Here is a 19,422-nt window from a genome sequence, read left to right as displayed (position 1 = left end):
GTTTTTTAGTAGGTGCATAAACATGATATTAGGGTAATGTTACACTTTACTCTCCATTCATTCTCTTACTAGTTTACAAATGCATACGTATTGAGAAGGAATCAGATTCCACTTGGAAGTTGTTATTGAGAAGAACTAATTATAAAAGAAGAGTAATAAGGCATTGGAATAGCTGGCTAATATGTTAATTTTATGTAAAGTAATATATATACTGTGCCCACATGTATTCAGGCAATCCACATGTGAGTAAAATGATAAAACTAACATAAATGAGTAATAAACCCAACCATGAATTACACATCAGGCTATATTCAGAAGATACCCAAATGGTTCATCAAAGGGCAAATTAACTCAGTAGTTCATTAGATGAGCCTTCTCTTGTGTCTTCAAGATGTGAAATTACAGAGGAATCCTACAATAGGAACTTAAATTCCCCCAAAAAATCTTGGTTTGAGATTGGAAGATTCCATATAAGAGAGTGAAGTACTATCATTCTCATTTAGCATGCTGCTGTTGTTATGTGCCATCGAGTCGGACCTGACTCATAGTGTCCTTGGGTTTCTGAGGCAGTATCACTATGGAAGTAGATTGCCCAACCTTCCTAAAGCAAAAAGAACTAAGGGAAGGTTGGGCAGTGTGCTGAAATCCCATAGATGATGACAAAACATTGGGAAAATAAACTATTTTCTACACACCAAGAGAAAGAATGGAAATACAGTAAGTTCCTGGGTCATGAGTGTTCAACTTATGGAGAATTTGTCCTTGCCCTTTACTTAAATTTGCTTTAACTTTAAAATGATTGATCACAACAAATCCTTCATCACAGTCACCTTCACTTGATGCATGCATAGCTTTTAAATTGTTGCAGTAAAATAAGTCTAAATAAGAACTGTATGCACCTGTTACAACTACTGACACATTTGGCTTAAAGACACATTTAGGAACTGCTCTCTTTTGTAAACTGGGGACTGTACAACTGCAAAAAGGGCAAGGAGGCCACATATTTTGACCTCTTAGAACCCCACAAGAGTAAGGCAGAATCACCATCAATAGCCCAAGGCCTATTACTGCAAGGCCAGACATGCTACCTCCCTCCAGCCCTTTCACCAACTGTTCCTCCCAAAGCACCCACCACCTCTCTCCTGGGTTTGATAATTCGCTGCAGTGGCCACACAGAACTCACAGATTATGAGGTTTATTAGGGAAGCACCAGGCTACAATTTGAGTTCAGGAAAAATGCTCAGTCTCTCTCCCCAGCCCGCCGTCTCTCACAGTCTCTCCCCCAGCAGTGCATGTCCCTCGGTGTCTTACTCAGCAATGCGTGTCTCTTGCGTCTCTTTCCCAGCAGCATGTGTCTCTTTCAGTAGGGCATGTCTCTTTCAGCAGCACGTCTTCCTCAACCAGCAATCAGAGAGCGTTCTGCAGAGTGGTCAAACCAACCAATCATAACAACAGAGTTCTAAACCTGAGAGTGAGCCTCCCGTAACATTGTGTTGTGCCACACCCAACAGAAATAACCCAGGCAGATAACATTTACAATCAGGAGCTCCTCAGTTGCTCATTCCACCATTGAGTTTACAATGACTTATGGGTAGAAAAGCCACACTAAGTAATTTACTACACTGCAACAACATACCCCAAAACAAACAAGAGAGTTTCAAAAAAGATGAGATGGCTACAGCAGAGAATCACATGCTGCTTTAGTGGCACTTTTTTCTTTTCTTTTTTTTTTTTTTTTTTAAGACTATTGTCTAGTTTCCTTTCTAAAACTCTTGCATCTGTTTAAAATTATGTAATGGCTGCAAAGCTGTTTGGCAGTAACTACAATTCCAGAAGTGGGAGTGATGGCTCAGAGGCAGATTTTGTACCTCTTAGCTCAGAACTAGTGAGGGTAAGAAGAGCTGGGTTGTATGTGTGACTTAAGGATGTCTATAGCACTATGTTGACCACCCCTGCCCCGATCCCTGTCACTACCATCGCCTGAAACAATTCCAGAGCCTTCAAAATGGTCTTTTTAGACAGTCCATTCGCCAAACAGCAGCCAGGGACTGGTTTTGAAAACACAGTGAATCTGCTCACATTACTTCCCTGATTCTATACTTCCAATGAGTTCCGATTGCATTTAGAATAAAGAACCACTTCTTTGCCTGGTGCTTGCCCACTTCTCTGTTCTCTCCCCCTTGCTGCTTACTTGCTCTCCAGTTGGCTTTCTTGTTCCTTGAGCACGCCAAGCTCACTCATGCAGAAGGACCTTCACACTTGCTGTTTTCTGTGCTATATCTTTGCATGACGTCTTATCCCATCAGATACATTTAGTGAGCTCCTACTGTATCCCAGCCACTGTGGTGGTAACATTTTTTCAGACAATATGTCTTGATGATATGATTGAAAATCTCATCCAGATGAATTGGTTTTTAAAAAACTATCCAGTGTTTTTCCCTAACTCTGTAAGATTAAGGCAGAAATTATCTTTATTAAAAGATGACCTTATGGGATTATTTATTTGAGTTTTTATGGTGGACAGTTTTTAACACCAATCCTTTTGACCTTTTCATTATGGTCCTTGTAAGTAAGTGTTTTAGAGGGAAGAGAAGGAAAAGATAAAATGATGGTCTTTATAATGAATAAGTCAGTTAAATATAATCGATTTTAAATTTAAAGCATTTTTCAGATATCACTCCAGTTGTTTGTCTGTATCTTGAACATTTCACTAGGACACACTCAAATAATTTTCCAGTTCACATATATGTGTGTTGAAATATATGATTAATTTATTCAATAAGTTTATGTCACTATCATGTTGCTTAAGAATTTGTGAAAACATGCCAGATTTTCTGTTCTAAGGTTTTTTTTTTTAATGCTGTTAGTGTTTAGAATGTTAGTGTCCATTCTATATTACAGATACATTTTTTTAAAAAAATAACTGAAATGATTATGAAAGCAGTTTTCTGGACATATATAAGTAAATGTAACTTTTTCCTTTGTATTTTCTACTATAAATAATGAAATTGTCCCATAAGAGTTTTTGCTTTTTTGGTTTTGTTTTGATCAAACTTAATCCTGCTTCTTGAGTTTTAAGTTCACAAATGTAAATAGCTAACTTGCATTACCTTTTTATTACTTTTTTTTTGAAAGTCTTTCTTTTTTTCAACCCCAAGGTTTCGGCCTCATCAAGATGCAGACCCTGAAAAGCCACGTGTTGCTGCTCTAATTGACAGACTCATTGCTTTTAAAAATAATGATCATGGAGCATGGGTCAGAGGAGGAGACATTCTTGTTCAGAATTCAGCGTGAGTATCCTCTTCAAGGGAGCTCTGGTAGCATAGTGGCTAAAGCACTTGAATGCTAACCAGAAGGCTGGTGGTTCAAACCCACCAGCCACTCCTTGGAAGGAAGGTTGGGCAATCCTACTTCCGTAGTGATACTGCCTCGGAAACCCAAGCAGGGGTCGCTATGAGTCGGGGCGGGCTCGACGGCACATGACAACAACAACAATCCTCTTCAAGGATCTCTAGTGGTGCAGTGGTTAAGGCGTTTGGTGCTAACCAAAAAGGTCAGTGGTTCAAACCCACCAGCCACTCTGCGGAAGAAAGATGAGATAGTCTGCTTTCATAAAGATTTACAGCCTTGGGGACATGTTGGGACAGTTCTACCCTGCCCTGTAGGGTTGTTACGAGTCAGACTTGACACGATAGAGGTGGGTTTTTGGTTTTATCCTGGTAACACCAATGTACTCATTTTTAAGGATAGTGAAAAAAACAAAGAAACAGTAGAATGAAAGTTCGTTGTTGGATCCTGGATCATATTATCAACAGACATTATGGGCAATAAGGAAGTATGCTAGAGTTAACAGACAGCTCATGTTTGGAGTTGTCTCATTCTGGTGCTTTTATTGGAACTGAATTTGTCTGGTGACAGGAGAGTTTTTTGATGAGATTGAGCAGAAACTGGGAATTTAACTTTCCATAACAAACGTGGACTATGTCAAAGAGCTAAATAAAGATTTTGAAACTACTTGGGTATTTTTCCCTCATTCTTGGAAACTCCTTAAAGTATTTCTGATGCTCTTCCATTGCCATTCAAAACAAAAGTTGTGCAATTCCACCTTAATAAATCTGTTGACTTATGTCTTAGCATGACTGGAGGCAGTAAGCACCTCACTTTTTCCCTATTTATGTAATATTAGCAGAGGTCTGATATATGTTGAGCTAAGAGCTGGTGCTCAAGATTCTGAAAATATTTTATCTGGCACTGACATTTGACATTAAGATTTGATATTTCACCATTATCTCTGACTTGTGTCATCCAAAAAATTGGTATCATGTTTAATCTATAGAAATAGCTTAGGTATAATTTTTGAAGAGAATACCAGGTTTTTTTTAAGTAATAATAATTATAGCTAATGTTTCCATAGGAGCTCTGGTAGCATAGTGCCTAAGGCACTGGACTGCTAACCAGAAGGCTGGTGGTTCAAACCCACCAGCCACTCCTCGGAAGGAAGGTTGGGCATTCCTACTTCCGTAGTGATACTGCCTCGGAAACCCAAGGAGGGGTCGCTATGAGTCGGGCCGACTCGATGGCAAATAACAACAACAACAACAACAATGTTTCCATGGGAGCTCTGGTAGCATAGTACCTAAGGCACTTGACTGCTAATTAGAAGGCTGGTGGTTCATACCCACCAGCCACTCCTCGGAAGGAAGATGAGGTAATCTGCTTCCATAGCGATACTACCTTGGAAAGCCAGGGGTGGGGTTGCTATGAGTAGGGTCGGAGTCGACGGCACATAACAACAACAACGTTTCCATACTGGTTACTATGCGCCAGCCATGGTTTTAAATGCTTTAAATAAATTGGTATGTTCAATGTTCTCAAGAAGCCTATAAAGAAGATTCTATTGTTCTTCTAATTTATAGATGAGGAAACTGAGGCAGAAAGAGGTTTAGGAACTTGCCCACAATCACATAGCTATTGGAATAGCGGGGACTTGAGCCAGGTACCCTACAACAGAGTCTGTGCTCTTAGTAATTGTGTAGTGAAACTTTAAGGTATTTTGCCAGTTAAATATGGAGGGAATCACCTATTTTTATGTGACTTGGTAAAATTTTATATGATCCTCATTCTTTTTTTTCTTACAGATTTGCAGATAATGGAATAGGACTGACCTTTGCCAGGTTTGTAATTGCTTAAAAACTACTTATTTTACACAGGAAAGTTGTATATTTGTTAGCATTTAGAAAAATCAGTATCCTCTTCCTGATGCCACTAGAGGGCCAAAAGAATATTTTTGTTAATTCATACCAAGTAGTAACTTTAATGTAGCTGGAAATTCACAGAGGGATAGACCTGTCATACTTTTTCTTAGAAGAAAATGCTTGGGATTTAGACCAAACATAATAAAAGTAAGGCCAAAAGGAGAGAGGGGTAAAAATTGGGAGCTTCTAAGAAGCTGTTCTACTTCAGCAATGGTCCTTAAAAATTAACATTTTTATGTTATCTGTTTTTTCCCAAATAACTGTAATTTTAAACATATTTGTCATCTAATTCTTGCTTGTTCTCCCCATTTGGAAATTTGTTGCTTGGGACTAAAATAATTAGTGTTGCTCCTAAAATGCAATGAAATTTATTTACATAAAATAGTTATTAACTTATATGAGGTATTTTCACAGTTTAGAAGCAATTTCTAAGGACTTGATTTTATGTATTAGAAAAGCAACTGCCTTCCTTTAACGTATTTAGCTTTATAAGTGATAGCTTACCTTCACAGGAGGGTAAACTTAAATTGCTAAGAGAAATTTGTCTAAGATTGTTCTCATTTTGACAGTGATGGGAGCTTCCCAAGTGATGAAGGTTCCAGCCAGGAGGTGTCTGAGTCTCTTTTTGTCGGCGAGAGCAGAAATTATGGCTTTCAGGGTGGTCAGAACAAGTATGTAGGCACTGGGGGAATAGACCATAAGCCTCGGACTTTACCAAGGAACAGGTAAGCGCTGCTTTAGCAGTGGAATGTTAAGTTTAAACAATAAAGTCATTCTCAAGGAGATTTCTATATTAATCCTGGATGGATTCTTCCCACAGTGACTCTTATCCCACCTTATCTTTGTTATTATTTCTGTTGCTACTATTGTTATTGTGCATATTGTCTTCCCAGAATTCTGGAGCATTAATTATTAACAACTTCCTAGATTTTATTATCAGTTTTATAACAAGGAGCGCCTATCTTGTTTCCCATTCCTTGTGTAAGACCTTATATGAGCTGGTGATTTTCTTTTTCTTTCCTTTCTTTCTTGAGTCGCAGAAAGCTGCCAAACCATAATTATGACATTAGGTCAGTTTTCCCTCAATATCTGAGGTTGGTTTTCAGAAATAGCCACTGGAAAAGGAAATTACCTTCTGAAAAAGAGTCCTAGAAAATGAGAGTTGATTGATGCCAAAGCTGACTCAAAACCTAACCATGGTTGTGCAACTAACTGCACTTTAAATGTTACGGGGGGATGGGGGCAGACTTTTGGTTTGTTGTCTGTCATCAAAACAACAGAATCATTAAAGTAGTACTTAGCACTAGAAAATTCTTCAAAACTTTTAGGGAACTATTAGGTAATTAATCTGTACCTTAATTCTGAGAAAGTCCTCTTCTACTTGTGAGAAAACTAAATGGTATCCTTGAAGGCCTCAAATCAGCACCAGTGGCTTAATTCACCAACTCTCCACCCCTCAAAGGAATATTCTCTCTGGATATTGGACTAGGACCAGTCAGGAAAAGGGGGAAAACATGGATTGTTAGCATTGTGTGGGGGCCCTTTTACTAGCTTCTGGCAAAGAGTCACTGTACTTGGCTCCTCTTCCACTCTGTTCCCAATCTGTCACTGAAATACTGAGTGTTTCTTATAGGCTCCTCTCTATGTAGACAGCCTGTCAGTCAGACCATGGAAGCCACCAGGAAAAAACTTCATGGATTTTTAGTAACTAACTTTATTAAATATATATGAGACACCAGTCCCTGTTTAAATACTCTATACGTATTAATTCACTTAATCCTCATAAACCCAACCTAGCTGCTGTCATCTTCCCTGCTTTACAAATGAGTAACTTGTCCAAGGTCACACAGCTCGTGAGTGACTGAGGTGGTATTCAAACCCAGTTGGGTTGGCTTCGCTGCTGTGCTTTTCATTATTTTGTTGTGGCTGTCATGCCTCATGTCGATTTTAAAGATAAATATGTATTGTGGTATGGGCTGCAGTATGATGGTAGCTGTCTTAGTTATGGAGTGCTGCTATAACATAAATATCACAAGTAGGTGGCTTTAACAAACATTTATTTTCTCATAGTTCAAGAGGCTAGGCTGGATGTCCAAATTCAGTGTCCTGCCTCTGAGGGAAGGGTTTCTCTCTTTCTTGGCTCTGGAAGAAGGTCCTTGTCTCTTTGAGCTTATGCTCCTGTGGCTTGTCATCTCTCTTCCCCCATCTTGGCTTGCTAGTTTGTGTTTACTCTCTTTTATATCTCAAAAGAGGTTGACTCAGGATACACCCTATACTAATACTGTCTCATTAACATAACAAAGACAAACCCATTCCCGAATGCGATTATAACTGGAGACATAGAGATTAGGATTTACAGTACATTTTTTTTGTGGTACACAGTTTAATCCAAAATGGTAGCCAACTCAGTTCCACTCATTTCGTTCTCTTTCAGCCTCCAGTTTTCTTTCACAATGCTTATTTGCTGCTTTGCTGAGGAGAATTTTCTAAAATAAAGATTTCTTATTGGACAAATGGATCCATATCTTTATTGACTTTTTGTACAAGGGAGAACCATTTTGAGATATATCATGATATATAGAATTTTAACCAGGCTTTTGGTTTTCTTGCTAACAAATAAGCTTTTATTGAAAACACTGTTAAGTTGTAAACTAATCAGTTGTGGAAATCCTCTGCAATACTGTTTAAAAAGTAATAGGAGAGAAACCTAACAAATCCAGTATATTATAAGTTTTGTACATTCATTATGGATGATGGGTTATGATTATGGCTAAGATTTTTATGTTTGAACAAAAAGAAAGAAAATGAATTAAATGAATTTCTCTAGCCCCTTAGACTTGGTGAACTTGAAGACTTATGCTTTTATTCTTTGAGGTATATAATTTTTTGCTGTCTTTATATCTTTTGTTCTCATTGCTAGAGATTTTGGGACTAAAACTGAAGTACTTAAGTTACCAAACAAAAAGTCTTAACTGTGTTATTTCAAGAAGCAAAACTATCTCATTGTGTCTTGTAATCATCTTCTCATTGTCTCAAAACAAACAAACAAAAACCAACAACAACAAAAACAGTTGAAATAATCCTATCAGCCAATTTCTCAGCAATCATTTTCTCTGTCTCCAAACCTACCTCAGATCTGCCTCTGTTCTGTGTCCCCACGACTTCCATCTTGGTCCAGGCCACAGTCAGCTCTTACCAGGGCTACCACAGTACCTTCTAATACATCTTGCCACTTATTCCATCCTCCACTACAATCTGTTTTCCTCATGGCAGTCAGAAGAGTCTTTTTGGGGGGAAAAAGGAAAAAAGGCAGATCATGTCACTCATTGCTCCACTAATTTCCCATCTCATATAGAATCATAGACAAATTCCTCACCATGGCCTACGAGGCCCTACATGATTTAGCCCTTGGCCACCTCTCTGTCCACTCATCACATTGCTCCGCCTGAGCTGGCCTTCCTTCAAATCCCCAAGCTTTTTTCTACCCAAGGCCTTTGCACTTTCTGTTCCCCTTGCCTGAAATGCTCTCTGCTCAGGATTTCTCATACCTACCTCCTTCTAACTCTCTATGTCTCAGCAGAGAAGTCACCTGTCCATCCTCCATTCTATCCAAGATACTATCCGTCCTCTTCCCAATTATTGTATTACTGTGTCTTACTGTCTTCACAGCACTTACTAGTATCTCAAATTATCCTTTGATTTTCTGTTTGTCTTTCCTACTACAGTATATGTTTCATTAGAGCAGAGATCTTGTCTTGTCTTGGTTACCAGTGTAGCCACAGAGCCTAGAATTGTGCTTTGTGCATAGGAGATATTTAACAGTTCAATAGTCTTTATAAAATGAAAATAAGTGTATGAAGCCCTGCTAAGGTGACAAGACCATGTGCATTAAATATAGTCTTGTATTTTGACAGGACATTTCCAATTAGAGGATTTCAGATTTATGATGGGCCCATTCATCTTACCAGGAGCACTTTCAAAAAATATGTGCCAACTGCAGACAGGTACAGCAGTGCAATTGGCTTCCTCATGAAGAATTCCTGGCAGATAACCCCCAGGAATAACATCTCCCTTGTGAGGTTTGGCCCACATGTAAGTATGGTCTTATAGTACTCACATAATGTCTGTGGTGGGAAAAGGGGCATAGCACCATCCCAAAGACAAAACACACAAATAAACAAAGGAATCACACTGAGTCTTTATGACTGGGAGGAGAAAGATATGCAAAAGAACTCGTATGTCCATGCCTCTGTCTTGTTGAGTTCAAGGTGAGAACCGAAGTCCTATATGACTTCAGAGTATTTCTGACAGGTGTTACCTTGAGAGGGAAAATACCAACAGTTTTAGAGTTTCACAGGGAGAATAGGACATCTGATTTTGTGAAATTCAGTCTAATTAGCTGGTGGAGTAGCTCATTGCCACTAAGAGATTTGGGTCTCAATATTAGATCCTACCTAGTATTTTACTTACCTGGGGCCTGTTCCTCTGGGGAATGAGAGGATAAAAGGTTAGGAATGAAGAGAAACCTGGAGGCAGTGTGACATAAATTGGGTTATTTCTGATTTAAACTTTAATAGGATTTTATGAAGATTACCAAGAACATATGGAAATTGTTGCCATTGCAGTAGCCTATAGAAGTAGTTTTCTTAGCTTTTGTTCCGTATGCCTTTACCTTTAAAACACAGGACAGTCTGTTACACATCACTTCTCCCTCATCTCACTAGCTCCATGATGAGAGTGGCACAAGAAGGAATGAGTCTCCGAGTGTCTAGCTCCTTTCTCCTTCAGACAGCTGCAACTGGAAAGTGCTTCATACTTGTATTATCCACCTCCACAGGCAAACTTTGTGGTTGCCTAGTTTGAGATAGAACTTGGAATCAGTTTGCCAAAGTTTGTATTTGGTTTTACAGAACATGGTCCAGAGACACAGGTGCAAATAGGGATATCAGCTTGGTTGAGTGGTTTTGTTTCAGGTCATGTTACTCCAGGGAAAGGTTAAGAGAGAGACTAGTACAAGGCTTCCCACACAAATAGGAAAGATCCTGGATCAGCTTCCCACTGTGGAGACTGGTTGTTTGTTTATTGCCCACGTGGAGTTCCGTTGGTGCCCGTGCCTAGATTTTAGTGACCACTGACAGGGTCATATTGAAAAATAGTTAGATATGCATTGTTTTTATATATAAAAACCATGAAGTTATAACAACATAACAGCATCTATACTGTTTGAGTCCAGTGGTATTTCTGTGGTGGTGACATTTTAGAGACAATTTGTGGAGGGAATGGTTCACAAAACTTTTTCTCCTTAAAACCTGAAAATATTACCTGTCTCTCAGATTTAATCATAGACAGTACAAAAAAGTCTAGAACTAAAAACCTAGAGCCGCTTGTCCCAAACTTCACTCTGCCCATTCAGTTGCTTATCAGTTAGATACTCAGTTTAAAAACATTCCAGGATGATGAGTGTTTAAAAGCATTCTTGAGGAGTATAAGCATGGCTTGAATAATGTTAGTAATTTGCTGCTAATAAAAAGAAGTTAAATGTTAACTGCAGCCACTTTGCAGCTTTGTTATGTGTTAAATATTTTGTGAGGTATTATCAAGTTGGTTGTGACTCATAGCGACCCTGTACATGACAGAATGAAACGTTGCCTGTCCTGCACCATTGTCATGGCTGTTGCTGTGTCTGAGCCCGTTGTAACCACTATGTCGGTCCGTGTAACTGAGAGTCTATCTTTGGCTAACCCTCAACTTTACCTAGCATGAAGTTTTCTGTAGTGATCGATCCGTCCTGATGACATATCTAAAGTAACTGAGACAGAGTCTCACCACCTTGTTTCTAAGGAACATTCTTGTGCTTTCTCCAGGGAAGATTTGTTTGTTCTTTTGGCAGTCTATGGTCTATTCAGTATTCTTTACCAATGCTGCAATTTGTATGTGTCAGTTCTTCTGTCTTCCTTGTTCTTTGTCCAGCTTTCACATGCATATAAGGTGACTGAAAATATCATGGCTTGGGTCAGGCCCACCTTAATCATCAAAGTGACATCTTTGTTTTTAACACTTTAAAGAGGTCTTTTGCTGCAGATTTGCCCAATGCAAAAGCTTATGGATAGCAATGTTTTAAACATGAAAGTTCATTCTACAAGTGAGAGGAAATGACAAGAAAATCATTGAGTTGGACTTTGTGTTTAGAAGAGAAATAGTAACATACATCTTTTAGCAGATTCTAGTGACTTCTGGTGGCGTGACTAAGTGCCTAAGGCGTGACTACTAACCAGAAGGCTGGCGGTTCAAACCCACCAGCCACTCCTTGGAAGGAAGGCTGGGCAATCTACTTCCATAGTGATACTGCCTTGGAAACCCAAGGAGGGGCTGCTATGAGTCGGATCTGACTCGACAGCAGTGAGTTTGTTTTTTTTTTTTTCCTTCAGTGAGTTCAACAGTGACCTAACGATACCAAATTTAGACTGTATTTCAGATTTGAACCATACTTATTTTTTGGTAGAGGGGGTCATATGAACAAATAATTAAAGTATTCAGAGTGAAATGACACGATCAACTAGCTTTGAAGATAGAACTTATAATAGATTTATTCTAACAGATATCATTTACATACAGGAAAATACACAGATTTAAGTATATAGAATATGACTTAACAAACATATACATGACTGCTTAGCCCTCTCTGCTGAACTGTTCAGATATCCATTACCACAGATTAATTTGCCTGGAGAACAAGTAATCGTTTTTAAATGGTGTGGGGGGAGGTAAGGGGGAGACAAAGGGTAACATTTGCTACTTGGATTCTGTAAGGCTTTGCAATTTTCTTTTTTCCAGGCATGTCAGTAATTGAATAGGAAATTATGATTGATACCATAGTAGGCAGCTGTGTGCTGTCACTGGGAACTACTTTAACATCAGGGAGTTGTAATGGACACATGTGCTGGATCCTTGCAGGTGTGTTGTCTCAGGTGGCAGAGCCCGCATTTTATGATGTGCTTGCTTTTTACTGTTGTCAGGTCTCTCTGAATGTCTTCTTTGGAAAGCCTGGCCCTTGGTTTGAAGATTGTGAGCTAGATGGCGATAAGAACTCCATATTCCATGACATTGATGGCTCTGTGACAGGATACAAAGATGCTTATGTCGGAAGAATTGACAACTACCTGATCCGCCATCCAAGCTGTGTTAATGTTACCAAATGGAATGCCGTAGTCTGCAGTGGGACCTATGCCCAGGTAGGCTCAGAATGCACTACGATATCTGCTTCCTTATCACGCCTGATAACACTGTGCCTGTGATAAGTACTTCTCAGTTTTTCATTGTGATCAACACTTACCAAAGCATGATTTTTCTTAAAGAAAATAAAATTGACTGGGGGTCATGGGCTTACAGAATTTTACTTAAAACACAATTCTCTTCCATCCCCTAACTTAAACTAACGTAAACAAGTGGAAAAGTGGGTCCCAGAGAAGTGAGTGATTTGCCCTTAGCTAAATAGGGTTGGGATATAGTTGAGGCAAGAACCTATATTTCCTGATTCTCCAGCCAGGGTTTTCTTGCCACATTATAGCTGTGCCCCAAGTATTCTTTGCTTTCAGGGTCATTATCTCTACCAAATTAGGGAGTCTGGCTTTTGAGGCAGAATAGTAATAGATCACTTGGAAAGTGAGATGGACTGTTTTCCAGGTATGAGAGATGACTGGAAAGCAGGCAGGGCTGGGAATTGGAAATGAGAGGGCAGAGAAGGAATCAAAGTAAACTCTTCTGATTATTTTAAGATTGTCTGTGAATGTCTATGAAAATAGGAAGAGGGTGAGAAACACCTTTGTAAACAAAGACTGGTGTGTACTTACTAACTTGATGGTGGCGTAAGAGGATGGACTAATTCCAGAGGGAGTATGTGTGTTTAGGAGTCCCAGGATGGTATAGTCACTTAGTGTATTGAGTGCTAACTAAAAGATGGGAGGTTTAAGTCCAACAGAGACACCTTGGAAGAAAAGCCTGGTCATCTACTTCCATAAAAACCAGCCACTAAAAACTCTACTGGGCAGAATTCTACTCTGACACATGAGTCACCAGGAATTGGCATTGACTCGATGGCAGCAGTTTTTTTAATCTGTGGTTGGGGTATAGGCTGTGGAGCCAGAATGCCTGGGTTTGAATCCTCGCTCTGTTGTTTCCATGTGGCAGTCTGTTTTCATAAAGATGTACAGCCTCGGAAACTCTGTGGAGCAGTTCTACTCTGCCCTAAAGGGTTGCTATGAGTCAAAATGGGTTTCGGTTTTTGATGGCCTGTGTACAGTGAGGATAATAATTGTTCCTCTCTCATGAAGTTGTTATGAAGATAGAGTGAATGAATACATGCCAAGTATTTACCACATGACCAGGCTCATATTGAAGTGCTTGCTGCTATAGTATTAGTTGAAGAGCAGGACTCTAAGTGGCAAAAATGCCTTTAATAGTGATATTTGGATGGATTGAAGAGATTGCAGAATGGAGGTACCAGTTGCCTACACCTTTGGGAGGGAGCAGGATTTTATTTCCATAATTTAGACAGTAAATTGGTAGGCTTTTAATAATGGATTGCTCAGCTGCCAACCTAACAACTGGAGTTTTGAGTCCACCCAGAGTTGTCTCAGAAGGCCCTAGTAATTTACTTGTGAAAAATCAGCCACTGAAAACCCTACTGAAGACGGCTCCCCTCTGAGGAACGTGGGGTCACCATGAGTTGCAATCGCCTCTGCAGCAACTGGTTTCATCCGCCTTTGAATCATGATTGTTAAAGAATGCTGTGATTCTGAAAGTGGAAAAAAAAAATAAACTTTGAAAATGTTTAGATTCTTATCTATAGATAAAACAAAGGGCTTCAACACAGTAAAGACTGGAGAGAGTTTCTGGTTTGTTTTTATGAGATGTTAGCATGTTTGTGGTGGAATTTTTCATTCTCATGAGCAACAAAGATATAATACTTGCCTAATTCCTGGGGCAGGGGGCAGGGGACAAGGAAAGGATGGGGAATTAATTACAGTATAATAAAAAATGAAAGAATAAAATGTGATTTTTTTTTTTGATTCATTATATTTTTAAGCAAAAGGCACCCCAAAATTAAGTTGATTTGTCAGTACCTAGGAATCTATAAAAATTCTAGAATTAAAACAAAAACAAAAAGCTTTTAGTTCTCTTGTAGCTACAGCTTTAGTCAAATTTCTTGCCAGCCCCTTATATTAGTGTATGTTTGTATGTCTGTCTTAAAGTGGTGGATGCTAACTAATAAAAAACTTTGTTTTTTTAAATTACTATAAATGTGCCTATAAAATACATGATTATGAGAACTCCTGATTTTCCTTATAAATTACAGTTGTTACTGTAAATGTGTATATTTTTTCATTTGCTCATTCAACATTTAATCCACAAATTACTCAGTCCTAAGAATGGGAACCTAATCCTTCTATCACAAAGCAGAGTAGTAATTCTGTTTTTATGTGTAGATGAAGAAAGAAATATGTAAGTTGTTTACTACTTTCTAGGAGGCTTTAGAAATGGTGGGGCTACAGATCCGAATTCAGACCTGACCACATGTCAGATACTCTCTGAGAATTTGGAGTTTGAGCTGGGAGTCATTTGTTGTAAGGAGCTTTGGTGGCTCAGTGGCTGAGCTCTCGGCTGCTAACTGAAAGGTTGGTAGTTTGAACCCATGCAGCCACTCCATGAGAGAAAGACACACTGTCACATGGGGTTGCTTTGAGTCAGAATTGACCTGATGGTGCCCAATAACAACAAAAGAAGAGAGATGAGCATCTAGAAAATTATCTTGTGGATGGGTTGTTAAGGGTTAGGCATGTTGTAATGTAAATGTCAATATTCTGCAAGTGTTTTAATTCTTCTGGAGAATTTGGTTACAGGATAACCCACCCACTGCCATTGAGTCGATACTAACTCATAGTGACCCTATAGGACAGAGTAGAACTGCCCTATAGGGTTTCCAAGGCTGTACATCTTTATGGAAACAGACTGCCTCATCTTTCTCCCATGGAGTGGAGCAGCTGCTGGGTTCAAACTGCTGACATTTTGGTAGCAGCCGAATGTGTTAATAACTACTATGCCACCAGAGCTTCTGGTTACAGGATAGTGATTTGTTTTAGGAAAATTGTTTTGAGTTTTGTCTTTGGAGGATGTATTTGGGGAAGGTTTTGTTTTGAAATAACAAGTGGTCCAAATGGCACTGGAATAAATTCAGAACTTTCAAATTTGTCTCACTTGAATGTCCTCCCCCCCCCCAATTTTTTGCAGAGCTTTTTATAATTTTTTTTTTTTTTTTTTTTGGATAGGTTAAAAATGACTTTGGCTGATGTAGGTCATGGAAAATTTAAAGTCAAAGTCGTAGGATATTTAAATTCTCCCTCTCTTAGTTTAGAGGAAAGTCTTTTGGATTTGCTTAGAGGGTATCAGTTTTCACATTAGCTTGCTAATTTTTTTGTATGTGTGTTCTTCAGATTGAGAGATTGCTTTGACAAGCTGTATAAGCCACAGAGGTTTTACATTCTGATGAATAAGCCGGCCCATTGGGTGGAAGAGATGAGGAAGATCTTGGCTAGCAAAATGCATGATCTGTTTTCATCATTTCAGATTGGGCAGGCTGCATGCAAGCGTCTAATAGTGTGAAGTTGGCTGCTGCTCGTTTTGTCTGGCACAGACCACAGAATCCACAGAATCTCTTTGCAAAATAATGACACTTAACTTTGTCCTGGAAATGTTTGTTCAATTAAATCTTCCTTCTCTTTAATTCTTGGTTATTTTTTGAAGGTCTATGTGCAAACATGGGGCACTCAGAATCTTAATATGACCATCACACGAGATGAATATCCATCCCACCCAATGGTGCTCCGGGGCATTAACCAGAAGGCTGCCTTTTCACAGTACCAACCTGTAATCATGCTGGAGAAAGGCTATACCATCCACTGGAATGGACCAGCACCACGGACTGCTTTTCTGTACCTTGTAAACTTCAACAAGTATGCCTATCTTATCTTGTTTCCAGAAGGCACACAAGTAGTAATTTGGTGGAGAAAAGTAGTGACTTTAATTAGCTTTGTTATTGTTAGTTGCCACTGTGTTGATTCCAGCTCGTGGCCAACCATGTGTGCAGAGTAGAACTGCTCCATAGGATTTTTAAGACTGTGACCTTTTGGAAGCAGATAGCCAGACCTGGCTTCTGAGATGCCTCTGGGTGGATTCAAACTGCCAGCCTTTTGGCTAGTAGCTCAGTGCTTAACCATTTGTGCCACCCAGGGAAACTTTTAATTAGCTACCCACTGCCATCAAGTCAATTGTGACTCATAGCGACCCCCATTGGGTTTCAAAGGCTATAAGTCTTTACTGAAGTGGATTGCCTCATCTTCCTCTCATGGAGCGGCTGGTGGTTTTGATCGGCTGACCTTCTGGTTAGTATACACACGCTTTACCCACTATACCACCAGAGCTCCTTTTTAATTAGCAAGTAGTGACTAAAGAATGGTAAATTCATGTACTTTGCTTACTTATAGGAAGATGTGCATTTCCTATTGATGGAATTAAAAGATTATACAAGTAGAGTCCTGTCTTTTCAAAAGCAGTTTTTCATGGGAAAGCTTATACAGAAATGAGCGTTGCATGTAGAAAGCCATTTCATGATGAATTTTAATACAGTGTACAGAATGTTTTCATTTCTTACAGCTCAGATGGAAAGAAAGTTTCATCAGGTATTTCAACTGATCATTTGGTTACCTGCAAAATTGAAAGATTTTGAGGCCAAGTCTGTGTTTCACAGAAGAGAGTGTGTGATTGATTAATAATGTCTGCTGTGGACATGCAGTAGAAGAGCTGGAGCATGAATGGCACATATGTAAAGATGAATGAGAAAAATACTTGTCCTACAAGAGCTTGTAGTATAGAGGTAGAAAAACATTGCAAGTAAATAGATAAACACACCAATTTTTAATGGACAAAAGATAGAGCAACTAATTCTGACTGATGGAGTTGGGCCAGGCTTGCACTGAAGAAGTGTTTCTGATCAACTGATGAATCAGTCTTATTACAAAGGAGTTTTCTGGGAGGTTCAGATGGTTAAGCATCCAGCTGCTAACTGAAAGTTGGCAGTTCAGATCCACCCATTGGTACCTCAAAAGAAAGTCCTCACTGTCTGCTTTCAAAAGGTCTCAGCCATTGAAAACCTTATGGAGCATTGTTCTACTCTGACACACATGGGTTAGACATGAGTTGGAATCGACTTGATGGCAACTGGTTTGGGCCAGTTCTACTCAGGGAATGATGGGAGAATAGGGCACATCAGGAGAAATGACAGGAGATAAAACAGAAAGGAGGGGTGGGCTTTGTCAAAAGGCTGGGTAAACCAGTCTTGATGTGTGTAATCCATGGCATTCATGCAAGTGCTCAGTTATATAGGTAGAAACTGACAACTTGTTCTCCTGACTGTACATAAAAACTGAGGTGGCTTGTACAGCTAGTGGGTTTTAAAGCTCTGATTTGTCCGAACTCTCTTCTACCAACCAATTCAAATGAACAGAAATGGACATGGAACCTGTGAGAATTCAGCCACTAAGGTCTCTTCCCAGGAGAGATGAACACTGTGGTGGATACCCCTTGTTCTGAGATATTTAGGCCTCTGACACACTCTCTAAACTAAACTATTACTAATTTCCTATACCAGAGGCTGTTGCTTTTCTAGACCCTTTCTGTAAAATAGCAATTCCCTTTTCCCCATCACCCAAGCTAAAATTCCCAGGACTCATCTCTCCATTCCATTAGTAACCAAGCCTTATTGATTTGATCTCCTTAATGCCATTCAAATCTCTTCATTTCTTTCCACCCCCATTGCTCATGATTGAGTTCAGGCCACCATCATCTTTTACCTGGATACCTGAACAGCCTCCTACTTGATCTCCTCATCTCTAATCCTTAGTTCTGTTGTGTCCAGAGGCCAATCCGATAATGTCATTTCTATATATGAACCATGGAGAAGTCAGTGAAAGAAACAATGATTGTCAGAGAGAAAGGAGTGTTGTCAAAGAATGATCAACAAGCCAACAAGTTAGATCGAGCAGGATAATCAATTTGATATGAGATAGTACAATCAAATAGTATACAGAGTTCCACACATAACTGTTGAGGAAATATTGGGCAAGGGGAAACCTTTTAAAGTAGAAAAAAGCTGAGCCTAGAAATTATAAAAATCTACTTGGGCTTTAAATTCAGTAATAGTTTCCTTATATAGTTAATTAACTAAAATTTTGTAGAAATTACATGGTGAGCAGAGGCAAGAGGAAGAAGAGGAGATGGGCATTGTTTTACGAGATGGGCATTGTTTTACTCAATTCATTATAATTATGGGAGGTCACAGATTTTGTCATAGTGCATTTTCTGAAAATAAACTTTAATAGTTATAAAAGTTAGATATATGCATTATACAAAATAAGAAAAATAAAGAAAGTTGAAGTAATCTCCAGTCCTTCTAGTTGAAGTGTGGTATTGTAAACATTTTGGGGTCTTTCCCTTCTTCCTTACCCTGAAGTGTTCTCACTCAGCATATGGATATACCATGATATATTTAAGTACCTTCTTCCCCTCACCCCATGGACATTTAGATTCTTTTCTTACTGGGCCCCTCTCTTGCTATTACAGATGATACTGCATAGAACATCTTTTTTGTATACATCTTTAGTCTGCATTTCTTATTATGTTTTAGTGAGATTATTGAGTTAGATCTCTGTGAACAATTTTAAGGCTTAGTTACATATTGCTTACAAATTCTTTAGAGTTTTACCAGATACCATTCCACTGTTAGGCCATTAGTGTTTCCATCTTAATGCCCCCATACTCAGCCATTTCACCTATCTTTATTATCTATTTGCAGTGTCTAAGTACATGTTATCCAACTTCTATTCACATGTTCTCAAGTCCTACTGAAACCAAGGATTTTTTGTAGGACATATAAATGTTACCAAAATATCAGTAAGAGAAATTTGAGTAACAGATAAAGGTAGATGATCCTACAGTGTGTCAGGGTTCGGGATTAAACACAGCAGGAATTTAAGGAGAACATTGTAGCTAAAATTTGCCTGTGCTGTAATACTCAAAAGATACTGGCTCAGAGCCTTTGTTGAAAACAGTTGGG

General features: G+C 39.0%; 1 protein-coding gene across 1 annotated transcript in view; it reads left to right on the top strand.

Moving 5' to 3' along the window:
* CEMIP2 (cell migration inducing hyaluronidase 2) overlaps positions 1–19,422 on the top strand; it is a 72,141-nt gene that overhangs the window by 31,072 nt on the left and 21,647 nt on the right. Inside the window, exons 12-17 of the mRNA XM_007938449.2 lie at positions 3,159–3,290; positions 5,139–5,174; positions 5,825–5,980; positions 9,170–9,347; positions 12,272–12,487; positions 16,056–16,264. Coding sequence (XP_007936640.1) covers positions 3,159–3,290; positions 5,139–5,174; positions 5,825–5,980; positions 9,170–9,347; positions 12,272–12,487; positions 16,056–16,264 — 927 coding nt within the window. The remainder of the gene's footprint in view (positions 1–3,158; positions 3,291–5,138; positions 5,175–5,824; positions 5,981–9,169; positions 9,348–12,271; positions 12,488–16,055; positions 16,265–19,422) is intronic.

The sequence above is a fragment of the Orycteropus afer genome, unplaced genomic scaffold (genome assembly GCF_000298275.1).
Source record: "Orycteropus afer afer isolate SDZICR_OR568_19922 unplaced genomic scaffold, OryAfe1.0 scaffold00005, whole genome shotgun sequence".
Lineage (NCBI taxonomy): Eukaryota > Metazoa > Chordata > Mammalia > Tubulidentata > Orycteropodidae > Orycteropus > Orycteropus afer.
Note: the sequence above shows the minus strand (reverse complement) of the source record. Positions and strands in the feature narration are given on the sequence as shown.